General features: G+C 41.0%; 1 protein-coding gene across 2 annotated transcripts in view; it reads left to right on the top strand.

Moving 5' to 3' along the window:
- FAXC (failed axon connections homolog, metaxin like GST domain containing) overlaps positions 1 to 4,535 on the top strand; it is a 47,640-nt gene extending 43,105 nt beyond the window's left edge. For both annotated transcript variants that reach the window (XM_065588228.1, XM_005301131.5), the window contains 2 exons: positions 2,158 to 2,274; positions 3,997 to 4,535. In XM_065588228.1, coding sequence (XP_065444300.1) covers positions 2,158 to 2,274; positions 3,997 to 4,286 — 407 coding nt within the window. In that variant the 3' untranslated portion in view covers positions 4,287 to 4,535. The remainder of the gene's footprint in view (positions 1 to 2,157; positions 2,275 to 3,996) is intronic.
- Positions 4,536 to 16,205: the final 11,670 nt, after the last annotated feature.

Raw genomic sequence — 16,205 nt, 5'->3', positions numbered from 1 at the left:
GGCTATCATAATTTCAAATTTAATTTTAAATAGATTTATTTTTTAAAATAAAAATATGTTTTTAAATTAATAAATTCTGATTTTTTTTAAATTTATTATTTTTAAAAATAATTGATTTTTTAAAATCCACCCTGAAATGCAGTGTTACTTCCCAGCATTACACTGTTCTGGACTTGAGCATGAAGCACAGTTAAATTGTGTTAAATTCCTGGCATTGGCAGGTGAAATGGGATTTTAGCTCAAAGTATGTAACTGTGGTGTTGGGCACAACTTTTGAGATTTGTACAAGATGGTTCAAGACTAGACACAACGTAACTACCACAAAGACATTTGCCGCATTTCCTGCTGCCAGAGGGATTGTTTACCTGAATGTTCTATTTAGACAATGGACTTATGTAGTAACTGGCCTTTTTACAGGGAAAAAGTGTTCAATTTTAATATTCTGTTTGACTTCTTAGAGGAAGTTGTCATTCTCTGTTATTCACAAAGCTGCATTGCTACTATGTAGGACGCTTGAGTAGTAGAGTGTGTAGTACTTCGGAATACACTGCATTGCATTGCTGTACAGCTTTGCTTAAAGTGGTTTAATAAACCTAAAGCTAGTAACCCCAACAAACCAGAGCAATGTAAACCAAACCGAGAAAGACTATCACTGAGAAGTGGGATGAATAGATTTGGATGATTCAGATCCATACAATATTGGATGTACCTTTCCTCATGATGATTCTGAATTGCTTTTCAAAAGAATCTTCTTTCATACCTTACTGTGTTATGATTATAATTATTTATTTGTATTGTAGTAGCATGTAGAAGCCCCAGTCATAGACCAGGATCTTTTGTGCTAGGCGCTGTACAAACAGAACAAAAAAGACAGTTCTGCCCTGCAGACCTTACAGTTCAAGGAATATGATGTTTACATGCGACTGCCATTTCAGTTCCATAAAGAAATGTATGACAAAATGCCATTACTTAGGGCTAGCTCCTGCTAGTTAGGTACAGCCTGGGGAAGGGCGCAGAGCACTACAGCACCTCCCCAGCAGTCCACATAGAACTGCTCTTTAGTGGCTTGGGTGAAATGACTTAGTGATCTCAGTTTCATTTCTAATGAACTAGTGTCCCCATCACACTGTTGCACCATCGTTGGCAATTTCAGCAGAAGGGCCAAGTGACTGAGTGGGACTGAGAATAAAATAACCTATTACTCCCTCTGGATTTGAAGTCCAGATTGTAGGGCTTCCGCTGCTCCTTCCCACGTTGTGCCTGATCTGTGGATAAGCAGAAGAATTCAGACTCCAGGACTGTCATTCTGGTACCCTTCTTAAGCCGTTTAAATTGCTGTAAAACGTGTGGCTGAAATGGGGAGGTGTATGTGAGATCTAACAGTACTGGCTAGAGCCAGGCATTGTGTGAGTAGGCATTTTGCAAACTTCCTCACCAATCCAGGGGCATGCAGTAGCCTGGAACTGCAATACACTTAACTATTCCAGCACTAGGCCTCTTTTGAGCAGAAGTTGCCAATCATACCAAATGGGGTGATGGTTTGGATTTGGACAAATATTAAGTAAGTACTCAGTTGAAGTCACCAACTCTCCTTTTCACTTGTAATCTGAGGAAGGACCTGAAACCAGATCTCCACTGGTGAAAGACTAGTGCAGGATACCCATGGGCTGCCGTGGGCATCCTTTCAGCAAAGATGTTAATCATGGATCAGCTTTGATTTTTTCCTGACAGGAGGAAATCATACATTCAACCACTACTGATAGCATAGAAGGCCCTGAATGCAGCAAAACCGACTCAGTGTGTATTCTCTGCATGCCATGGTGGGTTCTGCTACTCAGTGCATAGGAGATGGCAGAAAGAAGGGGAGCAGACGGCCTGGTGGTTCTGTAACACTATAGATCAATTAGCCAACTGATTTGCACAGGATTACATAGCAATAATGGAGTCCATCCCTGGGAACCTTCTCTGTGCCCAAGCCAAAATTTGGCCCACATGTAGTTGCTAAAGCATAGATCCCAGAACCGGATATTTTTGGGGAGTATACAGGTTGCCAGTCAAATCATTTCAGTAAGACACATGTTAAAAGATGCAATCCATATTGATAGTTGGGGGAGGTACCTGCAGGTCCATAACTGTTCACCATTTTACCATTTACAGGTGACAAGAAGTACATCATGGGACCAAAGCTTTCCACTCTCGATGCCACTGTCTTTGGGCACCTGGCTCAAGCAATGTGGACATTACCAGGGACTAGACCTGAGAGACTAATCAAAGGTAAGACAATCTTAGAGATCTGGACATTTCTTTTGGTAGCATTCTCTGCTTGTAGGCCTAGGGCAGGATGTCAGGGAGATCTCATTATAATATGCAGGAGAACACTGTCAGGATCATATGACATTTGAAGACAGAATGAACCTAGAAGTTCAGCTAGAGTGTCCTGTCTTTTGATGTACTCTGTAATATTGTTTTTCTATCCAAAGGTGCCTTCATTCCCCCCCCCCCCCCCCAATGAAATTCTTCACATTAGTTGCTCCTATTGCTGTACTTGGTAGCTTAAACACTACAGCACTCTGTTTAAATAAATTTGGCCTTTGCTCTGTTAATTAATTAATGTTTGCAACATATTTGATAATGAAATCACTATGGGCTAGATGCTGCCTCTCTTGCTTACACCGAGTAGTATCATATTCTGCAAGTAGTCCCAGTGAAATCATAACCTTAATGACTACTGCAGATACAGGAAGTGGAAGGAGCCCATCTTGACTTTTGGATCTCACCTTTCATTGGTAAGCTGAGCACATTTGATCTGGAGTCATAGACGCATGATAAATTTGAAGGCTTCCCCCACCCCTGAGCCATTTAACATAAATGTTCAGAACAAAACTGTATATTAAAAAAAAAAGTGATAGACTATAAGGGGGGGCGTGGCATGAAATAGTTTTAGTAGAAGAAGGATAGAATCTGGTTCTATATAAGGGCTAAATATTGTAATAACAAATTTGGAGGAACAGAATCAAATTTGGAATTTTAAACACATTTGTAAAGAGTTTTGAGATCTATTGATGAAAAACACTGTATATAAGAGCTAGGTATTATTTGTTGTTATTATATGCTTCTCTTCTATGACCTTGATCTCCGAAGGATCTCAGGCAAAATCTTAGAGGACCCATGCATTTCAAGAATTAGCCTTATATTGATTGAAACCCAGCTGCCCTACCAAAATGATCAGATGGACACTCCCATCCCCTACAATACTCTCCAGTCTGACTCCCCCTAACCAGACAGCTGCTCATGCTATGAAATACTGCACACAACAAGTGTTTTTCCTGGATGTACTGTTGTGTTTTGTCCTTCACTGAGGTTTTTATAATATCTTCATAAATATATAAGAAAAATACTTTCATTCCATCCTTCCATCCCTAATGTGTACAATACCTAAGGGTGTGCTACAGTGACCATGTAAAAATTCAGTGTGTCAAATGCCAAATTTATCTTGCAAACAGTACTGCCATCTTGTGGTCCAAAACCAAAATTTGCCTCCAATTGCATGACATTCTTTTAATAAATACATAGAATATGTATGGCCAAATTCTGACTTTGGATGCCAGGTTTGTACAAAATGCATAACAATTTTATTGTGACAGATTTATAAAATCAGTAATCTTTTCCCTTTGAGTCACATTCATGAAGATTAATTCTAATTGCTTAACTTTATAGCCACACTCAGACATAATCCTTTCATTTTGACCCTGCTTACCATAGGTACGTTAATCAAGTCACAACCATTTGCATTTTTCATTTGACTGAACTTGTAAACGGCACCGTTACTATGTTTGATCGTATCTTAGCCTTTTGGAAAGAGATCTCTAATGCCTCCCTGGAAACAAGCCAGGAAGATTTCTTTTAGACAGCTCCTGTGACTTTTCTTTGCAGTGAACATGGTCACAGGATTAATGATTAGGAGTATTTACACTGGCTTATTTTACTATGTTGCAGGTGAACTGATTAATCTTGCTATGTACTGTGAAAGAATAAGGAGGAAATTCTGGCCAGAGTGGCACCAGGACGATGATAACACCTTGTACGAATCTGAGGAAAGTAGTGAAGCTAGCAAGCCTCACACCCCATTGCAGGACTTCAGCTTTTATTCAAGGACAGAAACATTTGATGAGGAGGGGACAGAGAACAGTATTTCTCAAACCCCTGACACGGATTATACTGGACACTCTCTCTTTGATTCTGATGTGGACATGGATGATTATACAGATCACGCACAATGCAAGTGATGTATCCAAGCACTTCTCCGTTTGTGTCAGAAATGCCACTTCTTGGGACCAGTCCAACTTTCCCACGTTCATGCCAGTGTGGAAGAGATCATTGTGCTTGACACATTTCACATGCTACCTGGACTATTTCACTCTTATTTCATTTTGTAAATCCATTCAGATGGAGCCTAAGTTAAACAATTAGAACAAAAATAGGCAAACAAGAGATCCAGAGAGTAGCAGGATCTTAGGCCTACATATTGCTCCCACTGAAAACAGATTCCAAAATCATGCGAGTAAACCTACCACAGGTGGAGCAGAGAGGTCATGAGCACTGCTTTGTGTTGAGTTTCTCATGGTCACAGCAGGGGGTTGATAGAAAGGGAAAAGGGTTTATTGGAATTCCCCTCTCCCTCCTTGGTAAGCAGTGATTGCACTGTATTAATGCAACAGGATGCCAGGGCAACTTTACTCAACAGCTTCTTGCTCTCTGGGTGTGTACGTTACGCGTGAGTGTGTATAGGAGAGGAGTAGGGGTTTGGTCTCCAGTGCTTTCACAGACTGTCCATCAATAAAGGCAAGAAGAAAATGTGCTTATGCAAAAAGCAACATTTTATAATTCCTATTCTGTACAATAGCTTGAAATCTTTCAGTTTTATAACTTTTTTAGTTGAAAGGGAGACTTCAAAGTATTTTAAATTATTACCTAACAATCCCCTAGAAGATTGTTTAGGAGTCTTGGCTAAACCCCATCTCAGGTATATATACTCTGCCCATTCAAATTCCCCTTGCAGTTTCGATTATGTCAAGTGTTCTTTCCACTTCCTGGTGCGAACTGTTGTTTGGTCTTGCTAGATACTGTTAAGTTAAACACCTAGAATGCACCTCCCCAGAGTCAACTGCATTGCAGTGCCGGACACTTCAGTCTCTATAGCAGGGATCGGCAACCTTTGGCATGCAGCCCTCCAGGGTAAGCAAACAGGCCCAGCCCGCCAGGGTCCTTACCCTGGCGGGTTACATGCCAAAGGTTGCCGATCCCTGCTCTGTAGTTTTTGTGTATGAGTTGGCAAAGTTTGCGAAGCACTTTGGAGTGCTGCAGGGTATAAGACGCTATGTAAATTCAAGATACCAGATCCTCAGAAGTGCCAGAGGAGAACTCAACATGGGAAGGCTAGGTAGGTCGTTTACATTGGGTCTAGGGCACCTGACACACTCCCTATAACCAGGTGGGTGGGAATGGGTAGTAGAGAACTAGCTGGCTATGCCAGTTCTGTAGCCTGTGTGGATTTCCCCATGCCAGACTGGATGCTGACACTGATTTCAAGCAGAGAAAAAGCATATGAGGAATTAAAGTGTGTCAAGATGTTTGTAAATATATTTAAGAAAAATCAGATTTTGGGTCCACGAATCTTGACGGTGTCCCTTAAAATGTTTTATGCATGGCTTTCATGGTTTAGGAAAAGTTGTTACATGAATGGGACCACTTTGCAACATTACTAGTCATGCAGCTGATAAATAACTTGTTCCTGTATCTTGTATTCTGGGCAGCTAAGAGTAAAAGGGGCAGTTGATGACTCTTCTCATGGTTGTTATTGCTTCTCCTAATACTGAGAATTCAAAATAAATGGAGGAGTTTCCCAAAGCTTTAAAAGAAATTCATTTGTTGTGGATCTTTTCACTAATTGTGAAGACTCCCTCTAGCTCGGAAGATGCTTGTTCCGGGGAATCACAGAGCCGGCCGTGGATCCGGAATGGGAGAGTCACAGTTCACATGTGGAGATCCACAGCCACCCTGGCAACTGCTCCTTGTGTTTAGGTGGGAACAGCTATTATGAAGACAGCTGATGGCTTGCGTAGCGTGGGATGCATAGTTTTGTGTTTGTTTCTTAAAATAGGCCAGACGTTCCTTTGCAGTCATGCTTCTATCAAAGCTTTCCAATCTCACGGATGAGTACGATTCAGGGAATGAATCTGAGCTATAGTTGACTTGCAGATGATGGAGAGGAAGGTGCAATCCAAGCATTTAGGAACCACGTCAGCAAACTAAGCACAAAGCACAGGACACAAAGGGTAAAGCCTTGGAACCAAAAGGACAGACATGCTTGGTCGGAAACGCCTTTGAAACCCCACAGATCATTTAACCCAGGTGTTACCTGAAGAAATTCAGACGTTGAACTCTGACCAAAAGAATCACATTTGAGAGGGGAATTTATTCTTTAAAAATGTCAGATGTGACCCTGGTTTGTATCTGTTTTGTTTGTTTTGTTTATATATTGATTTAACTTTCAAAGCTCTATATTTGAAGGCAGTGTTTTTTCAACTTTTTGATGTCAGGAGCTTGAGTCGGATGTCACAGCAATAAGCTACTGTAGCTAAAAGATTAACCTGAGTTATAAGGCACTTGCATCTTCCCCAGTTGTGGAGGCTGACAAATCTGCCCGTGACTGTGGTCCATCATAAAGGGAAAGGACTCAATCTAACCAGAAGCCTAAGGGTTAACTTTCCCCCTCTAAATTCATGGGGTCTGATTCTGATCCCACATTGCTATAAACAGCAGTAACCACTGAAATGAGTGAAGTTAGACTGGTGTAAAACCAGTGAGAGAGCAGCATTCTGTCCATCGTGTTCTTAGGTATCTGAATTCTTCCTAATTCCTGACCTCAAGCTTATCTGAACAGAATCTCCCTTATAACTGTATGATATATTCTATACCTTGATAGAGAACTAGACTCGTTTTCACTCAGAATGGCAAATAAAAACCTAGTTAGAGGATATGATTATTGGTGTCTTCCCATCTCTGGGGAGAGTGAAAAATAAAAGCACTCTGGAGCCTTTCGCTACAAATGACTAGAATGCTAACAAGGTTCCCTGCCCCCCACTGTTGTGTATTCTCATGCATTTTGATGCTTCCATATGTACGCCTTGGAGAGAGGTGGCTAGAGCAGAATCATTAAAAATCTGTGTCATGTCTTGTGACAAACACTTGCTGGAGGTGGCCTTTAGATATTAGAAACCCCACACAACAGCAGGAATGGGAGAGGGAAGGGGATTGAATTTAGATGGCCGATTCTCGGTATCTCCAGTACTTAGAATTCTGTATTACAGAGGCAGGCAAACAGCGTGGGGAGAAAAGGCCTGATCCTACATCTCGTATTCATGTGAGTAAAGCTTACGTATGCTAGTTTTCCCATGGAAGTCACAGACACAGTGCCCTCAGTTAGAACAGTGTAAACCTGGAACACCTCCCTGGATTGAAACTGGTCTAATAATATTTGGACCAATGGGTCTGCTGTATCAACAGGTTCATGTGAAATCAATAGGGCCACTTGAATAAAAATTGTTACTCTTAGAATTGCAGATTTAGTCCCTAAAGAAGGAGGAAGTGTATTTAAGATAGAAGTATCTCCATTGAAATTTAGGTTGGAAAAATAAGTTGTGCAACAGTCACTTGATGAGCTAAGATTTTTATTTTTATTCTGAATATCCAGAAATTTTCCAGTGAAGGCTTAACTTGAAACTGACAAGCACAGTAACACATTTTTTTTTAGAAAAGTAACATTTTAAAAAAATTTGTAAGGATCCAAAGAGACTACAAATGCAGCAGCCCTTGTCATTATCAGCTGCGATTTTCTAGCTGCACTGATTTGTCTATGTATTGCTCAGTTGTGTGAATATTTACAACACATGCCATGCCTTTTGTTTCTTAGGAGCAACTCAGGTTTTTTAAAGGAGGAGGTTAGTAACATTTTCCTCATCATGGATACCCTGGAAAAGTGTGCATTTTTGTGTTGCTTACAGCATTGTTTTGATTTAAAATTTAGAAGAAATTGCAGAAACTATGTATGTATGTTAAATATACATGTACGTCATATTTTCAAGGCATGACAGGAAATTTTTATCCTAAATTTAGCCTGTTCAGAAACAAATATCAACTGTTTTTCCTTCTAGAGCTGGTCAAAAAATATTTTGTTCACACTTTTTTTCAATGGAAAATGTGTTTTGGCTAAAACAAATGCCTCTTCACAATAAATTCATAAAAATAATTTTGGTTCAAATCTTTAGTTTTTTGACAAAAAATGAGAAATTAAACATTGCATTTTTACTTTCCTGCTTCTTTTTAAAATGGCAAAAAAGTGAGAGGACAAGTCCCCCCGCTAAAACTTTTTAGGAATTTTTTTGTCAGAAATGCAAAATTTTCATTTCCTTCAACATTTTTCATGGAAAATACCTACCTCTTTTGACCAGCTCTCTGATGAAATATATTGAGTTGAAAACCATCAAAGGGGTATTCCATTTCCCTCCTCCCTTCTGTGTTCTGTATAGTTAATCTCCATTTTGTCCCCTGATTTATTATCCTTGCCCTCACTATTACAAATGACTCTTGTTCTTTGGCTGAGGAAGCATGGCTAAGATTCTCTATGGAGCTTCTCAGCAAAGATAAAAATTAAAATAAAATTTTTATCTTTGCTGAGAAGCTCCATAGAGAATCTTAGCCATGCTTCCTCAGCCAAAGAACAAGAGTCATTTGTAATAGTGAGGGCAAGGATAATAAATCAGGGGACAAAATGGAGATTAACTATACAGAACACAGAAGGGGGGAAAATGGAATACCCCTTTGATACAGAAGGAATGGGTCTAAGTGCTTTCAGCTCACTCTGAAAACAGTTACTATCTTCTAGGATCAGGCACTATGCATTGCCTGCATAGCAGTCACTGTCCATGCTGGCTCACAGTGCAAGAGATTGGCCCTGGGAATCAAACGTGGATCTCTAGGTCTGTAATGTAGGATACTGAAACTGGGGCAGCCAGAGTATTCTTTACTAGAGGAGTATAGTGGATTAGAATTTTGGATTACTTATTAATCTATCAGTATCCATCCCTCTGAATTTGATTGTGGTCCAGATTGTGCCCCCTCCCTCCCGGTCCATATATGGAAGAATCCTCCATACATGGATCTCCCCTCTTCTTTACCGAAAGAGGGCTCAGGTAGGTGCCTCTTTTGCTCCACCCATTCCTTCCCTGGCTGCTGTAGAAGGATCTTTATGCTGCATGGGCTCTGCACAGGAAGAGGGGGTGGAATTATGTGGTGTTTCCTTCCCCAGCTCTTACAATGGAAAGAGACAATCTGAGCCTCTGATCTCACACTGTTTTATATGAGTGTAACTCCATTGACTTCTCTGGAGTCACTCCTGATTTATACCGTCTAATAAAATCAGAATCTGGCTTTTTATTTTTATTTTGTTAAAAGTCAGAGCATTCCCCCCCTCAGTTTTGTTTTTAATAATATCACTGTCCAACTGTTAATTATTATTTTAAGTTTGTTTTTATAAAACCCTCTGAGGATGATGAATAAATATTTTAGCCCCTTTTTCCATGTGGCAAATGGTGATTTGCTTCTTAAGTTTTGCTTGTTTCTTGTTTAACAGCAATTGCAACTTCATATTGTATAGCACCTTGTCATGCTGAAGTGGATTTGTTTATAACCATTAGCACCAACAGTAACATCAGCAGAGCCCACTGCTTCTGACTACAGTCAAGAGAGGAATCATACACTGTTGTTTTTAGAAGTCCTACAAAAATCTCATGAATGTTGTGCTAGATTTAAAAAACAAATCAAACGATGTTTAAAAACTGGAGGACTGTCCCCATCCAATTATAACCCTGTAGGTCATGCATTTTGATCTTTAAAACCTTGACAGTGTCCCTTTGAATCCATTTTCTCTTTGAAAAATATTGCCTGAAAATTTTTTTAGCAACAGTCCAGACACAAATTTCCTTTTGTCAGTGGTGTCTGCTCAAGTAATCATGACAGTTTCCTGCTATTTCCATCGGAATGATTTTATCTGTCAAGTAATAAACCTTACAAAATGTTGCCTGGGGGAAAAACGTGTTATGTGGAAAGATCTATGCAGGGGTGCTCAGCAAGTGAAAGTCTGTGGAAAGGGATGGACTAAAGTGGATTTTGACCTGAGTACCCCATGGATATGTTTTGTATTCATCAAATTATGCTCATTAAATGCAAAATTATGTTGCCTACCCCAGTGTTTGGGAGGTGGAAACAGATGTACATAATACAGCAATGAGTCACATATATGTACGTTGGTGACTGCAGTTTAGAGGAATGTCAAGGTAGCTCTGTCTAACCATCCATAACGTCTCATAGACAAAGTTGACTATGTAGATCTTTGAAGCACCCAGTTACAGTATGTACAGTGTCCAGTAGCTTTATAGTGCCATAAATTGCAGGTATTCTTTAGTGCTAAATAGACAAGATATTTCTTTTGATAGGTATTAACTATTCTGTGCGGAGGTTATTGGGTTGTCCTTTCACAAAGATCTGTGTTTGTTCTGGAGAACTGTCAGTGTGTTTATTAAAGGATGTTAGACCTGGTAGGAGACTTTTGGAAATGGTTTTTGTACAGACAGCCTCACAAGGAGTTTAGTTTTAGACTTATCAGTGAGCCTGATGCTGTGAGATACTGTGTGCCTTCAATTCCAGGTACAGATGGGGTTGTCTGGGAGAGCAGGGGCTGGAGTCACTGACCCAGTCCTATATATCCTGAGTTCCTATCCTCTTATGTTCCAGATTAAATCAGTAGGAGCGGAAGGCACCCTCTGTACCTCACAGAATCAGGCCCATGTGTGGGTGGGATGGGAGAACTGCTCATTCTGGTCTTCATTTCTTTGCCTTAGCGGAGAGACATGTGCAAAAGTAATCAGCTCTAACTCAGCAGTTTTGAGGACTCCTTACTTTGATGGTCATCATGGAGGGCCTCTCTTTCATTCCTTTTCTGTAGTCAGTAACATAAAGTGCTTCTTGTTTGCATAGATTTTGAAGTTCCATGATTCGGTACTGGGAAAAGAAATGAAGCATGTGTGTACAGCACAGGAATCTTATTGCTGAACCTCTAGGGCCAAACCCTGTTTGGCCTGTTTATAATTTAGTCTATTCTGCATAACACAGGCCATATAATTTTACCCAATAATTCCCACATCAAGTCCAACAATGTGGGGTTGAACTAAAACATATGTTTTAGAAAGACATTTAATTTTGACTTAGAGTGAAATCCTAGCCCCACGGAAGTAAATAGCAAAACTCCCATTAGCTTCACTGAGGTAAGGATTTCACCCAAAGGTTCCAAGAGATGGAGAATCTGTCATATCCCTTGTTACTCTATTCCAATGGCTAATAACTCTCACGGTTAACAATTTGCCTCCATCGGACTACTCACTGGAGTATGACAAGCAGGGTTTAGCCCTTACTTTTTCAACTTCACTGTTTGTAATGGTATTCTTACAGAACAGTGTGTTTGCGTGTGTTCCTCCACCTCTCATTATAATTTGTTATTCTGACTAATCTTTCCTAGAATATACAGGTTGATATTTTCAGGATATTTGAGAATTGCGGGACCCAAAGTTTTTATAATTATAATATATAATCCAACCGTGTTATGGACAGAATAGAGCAGTGGTTCTCAACCAGGAGTCCAGGGCCCCAAGCTGGGCCAGCATTAGACTCGCTGGGGCCCAAGGCAGAAAGCTGAAGCCCCACCGCATGGGGCTGAAGCCAGGTCCCTGAGCCCTGCCACCCAGGGCTGAACCTGAAGCCTGAGCAATGTAGCTTCGTTGGGGCCCCTGTGGCATGGGGCCTCGGGCAATGCCCTGCTTGCTACCCCTTAACACCGGTCCTGGCTTTTATATGCAGAAAACCAGTTATTGTGGCACAGAGGGGGTGTGGAGTTTTTTATAGCATGTTGTGGGGGCGGGGGGGGGGGGAGGCTCAGAAAGAAAAAGGTTGAGAACCTCTGAAAATAGAGTATGTGTGTGTTGGGGAGGTGGAGGGGGGGGGTTACGACTGATTATACGGTGTACAAAAGTTTACCAACATCATGAAGTAACACATTGCTAATCGGGGAATCTAGTGGTACAGCTGCATTCCATTGTCTGTGTGTGAACCTACATGAGACATAAATTATTTTAGCATAGTTATTACTACTAGTTTATAAAGCCATATTTAAACTTGTACACTTGATTGTAACATAAATTTAAATTGTGCACTATGTTGATCAATGTATATACATATGAAAATCTGTATATTTGGTCTTAATGCTGTATGTAATTGATGTTTAAATGATAACAAAAGGATATAAAATACTTTGCTGTTCATGTCTTTATTCAGAATAGCTCTGCAGTTTGTAAATCTTCATTGTCTAACTATTTACACTAGAGGAATCTCTGAAGTGCTGACAGTTGGTATGCATTTAAACGATCCACTTATAGACCAATATATAGATACTTGTTGTGTGTCTGAGTTTAAGGTAATAATCTAAGCCCGGATCCTACAAACGCTTAAGCGCGTATATACCTTGAAGCACAAGAATAGTTCCATTATAGTTAATGAGTGAAATCCTGGCCCTGTTGAAGTCAATGGGAATTTTGCCATCGACTTCAGTAGAGCCAGGATTTCACCCAGTGGCACTACTGATCTGCCTAAAGTCAAGCACATGCTTAAGTGTATGCAGGATTGGGCCTTCAATCATAGAGAATGAATTTTTCAAGTATTCTGGTTACCCAGTGGAATTTCAACCTAATGCATTTAAATGGGAAATAGAACCTGGAGAGATCCCCCTCAGACAGTGTTTTATAGTCCAGGGCTAGAGAAATCTTCCAATTCCCCACTGCAAATATACTGCTGTGGGTAAAGCGGTTGGGAGCTCCTTGAAACCTACCTTCCTCCCTGTTTCTGTGGCAGTTTCTAATCCAGCTGGCTATAGAAGCAGAATACATACAGGGCTACAGACTGGAGTTTAAGATAATCAGAATGGCCATCCTGGGTCAAACCAATGGTCCATCTAGCCCAGTATCCTGTCTTCTGACAGTGGCCAATGCCAGGTGCCCCAGAAGGCATGAACAGAACAGGCTATCATCAAGTGATCCATCCCCTGTCGCCCATTCCCAGCTTCTGGCAAACAAAGGCTAGGGACACCATCCCTTCCCATCCTGACTAATAGCCATAGATGGACCAACCCATGCTTTGTATCTTGGCTCTTTCAACGCAGCTTAGCCGTGAGGATGTGTAGCCTGACCCCAACGAGCCTCCGATGGATGCTTCTCACTCTGAGCAGCACACAGACTTTGGGTGGAACAGGGAGCAACAAGGAACAAAAACCAAGGGGGAAAAAAAAGGAAAAACGTGAATGCAAATAGACAGCAAAAGTGAGAGCAAAAAACAAAACAAACCTGGAAAAGAGCAGTGGAGACAGAACAGGAGAGGAGACGTAGAGACAGAATGGACAGAAAGCAGTAGGGACATGGCAACTGTTCCAAGCATAGTGAAATGGGGTACTGGGGCAGTGTGGGTGTCCATCCTTGAATCTGTCACAAAGTTGTTCTTCAACAATAGAGGTTGGGAACCTCTGCCCTAGGCAGGACCTACAAACAACGATCTGTTACTAACCAATGGAGATCACTGACATAGCCTATCCCAGCACCACTATTGTAATTGGATGATCATTACAAAGTAGTCCAAGCCATGATATTTAGTGCTGTATCAGGATTCAGGGGAATGGAGCTGAACTTCCCCAGTATTTGGGAATATTTGGAGCTGAGGTCTTGGGGATGCAAGGTTGCATCTGTCTCTTTAAAGACTTCTATTCCTAAATGAAGTAGCTAAAGAATACTGTTACCTGCACACTCTAGGGCAGTGGTGGGCAACATTACCCTGATGGGCCATGAGACAGTTCATTTACATTGACCGTCCGCAGGCACGGCCGCCCCGCAGCTCCCAGTGGCCGCAGTTCGCCGTTCCCAGCCAATCGGAGCTGTGGGAAGTGGGGACCATAAAGGCAAAACAATAAAGAAGTAGATGTTTCACAACTGGTGATAAATGATTCCTTGCCAGACAGAATGCTATCAAACAAAGTTTTCTTTAAACATCTTAAGATCTGTTTCTTTATCTGGTGGTGGTGGGTACTATTAGGACAGGACTGCCTTCTTAACAGCCTGATATTTCATTGTTTTAATGTAATTTAGAAGGAATGTGAGGATGTGACTTTCTGCCTCTTGGCTCATGGCTGTTGTTGTCCTAATATGGCTGCAGAAAAAGGCCTCAAACCTTACAGTACCTGGATCATTTCTTACAACTTCCTCTACAGCAATAGATCCTTTTGAGAAAAAAGCCACAAGAATCAGTTGTTTAAGTGGGGAAATTGCCCCCCTCAGCTCCCAACTTCCTCATTCAAAAAAGGCTGAACTGTTTTGGATTAAAAAAAAAAACCCCGCACCTTGGGTTAAAAAGATCAGGCCTGGCAAGTTGCGTCTAATCTGAATTCTTTGGAATGTTATAAGCAACTAGAAATCCCTACGTAAAAGGTTAAATGGACACAAATCAGATATTAGGAATGGCAATATACAAAAACCTGTAGGAGAACACTTCAATCTCCCTGGACACACAACAGCAGATGTAAAGGTAGCCATCTTACAGCAAAAAAACTTCAGGACCAGACTTCAAAGAGAAACCACTGAGCTTCAGTTCATTTGCAAATTTGACACCATCAGCTCAGGATTAAACAAAGACTGTGAATGGCTAGCCAAATACAAAAGCAGTTTCTTCTCCCTTGGTGTTCACACCTCAACTGCTAGAAGAGCGCCTCATCCTCCCTGTTTGAACTAACCTTGTTATCTCTAGACTGATTCTTGCCTGCATATTTATATCTGCCTCTGGAAATTTCTATTACATGCGTCTGACGAAGTGGGTACTCACCCATGAAAGCTTATGCTCCAATACATGTGTTAGTCTATAAGGTGCCACAGGACTCTTTGTTGCTTTTTACAGATGCAGACTAACACGACTACCCCTCTGATACTAGAAATTCTTAGGCAACAATAGCACTCCAGCAGCTAGAATATTGTGTAGGAACTGTACGATGATATGGTGTGGAATAAGGATTTATTGGCATGATTATGTGATGTTTGCATTATTCACAGCTGACAAAGACCTGGAGGAACATTCAGGAACATTCTGTATGTGCCCGATACTTTACCAAAATACATGGAAATGCTTCTGGCCCCAATCCTGCAAACACTTACACATCTGCTTAACTTGACTTCTGTGCCATATTAATCATATGCATAAGTGTTTGCAGGACTAGGGTTTTAGATAATTTAAAATGATTTTATTGTGATTGCCCCTGCCCTCCACTGGAAACCCAGGTGCTTTTTTTACTTAACTGGGAAAGAAATCTCCCATCCACTACAGGCCCTTTTTAATGGTATAAAGTTTAATATGGTATAAAGTTCCTGGTACTCCTTCTACTTCTGCAGAACTAATCTGTGCCCTTTCTGCATCTCCTGCCAGCCTAGTTTGCAGAGGAAAGGAGGAAGGATTCCATAAGCCATGGAGGTAGGTTGTTGGGGTTTTTATAAATGTTTTTAGTGGTAGTTGGAACTGCTCAGAAGTCCTGACTGTTAGAAGAAGCCCTGGTTGAGATGGATTAGTGAGGAGAAGACAGCTGAGGTAGTCAAGTGTGTATGATAAGTGCAGTTTATTGGTTGGCTCTGTAATTGATCACATGGATGCCACGTATGTGTGAACATGCACATAAAAAGTGGCTTATAGCACCTCAGTTTGGCTGTCCTATCACACAGGTCTCCATTTAAGAGTTTATCTTTTCTCCACCCTCTGGCTCCCTTTAAGAAGGGTTCATTAATGTACAAGCAGGAGGATAGACTACACAGGCTTGTCAATCTGACCCAATCAACTTTCTTTGAGGAGCCTCTCCCCTACCCAATGGTCAATAGACTGACTCCATCAACACGAGTCCGTTGACAAAAGAATATCAGAAAATCAGCCAGGTCCAAAGACCTGACCATTCACATTTCCTACTACTAATTATCATAGCTTTCCCTGTGGGAGGGGCTTACCCTATCAAAACCCTATCC

The sequence above is a fragment of the Chrysemys picta genome, chromosome 3 (genome assembly GCF_011386835.1).
Source record: "Chrysemys picta bellii isolate R12L10 chromosome 3, ASM1138683v2, whole genome shotgun sequence".
NCBI classification, from domain to species: domain Eukaryota; kingdom Metazoa; phylum Chordata; order Testudines; family Emydidae; genus Chrysemys; species Chrysemys picta.
The sequence above is the reverse complement of the archived record's forward strand: the minus strand, read 5'-3'. Positions and strand labels throughout refer to the sequence as shown.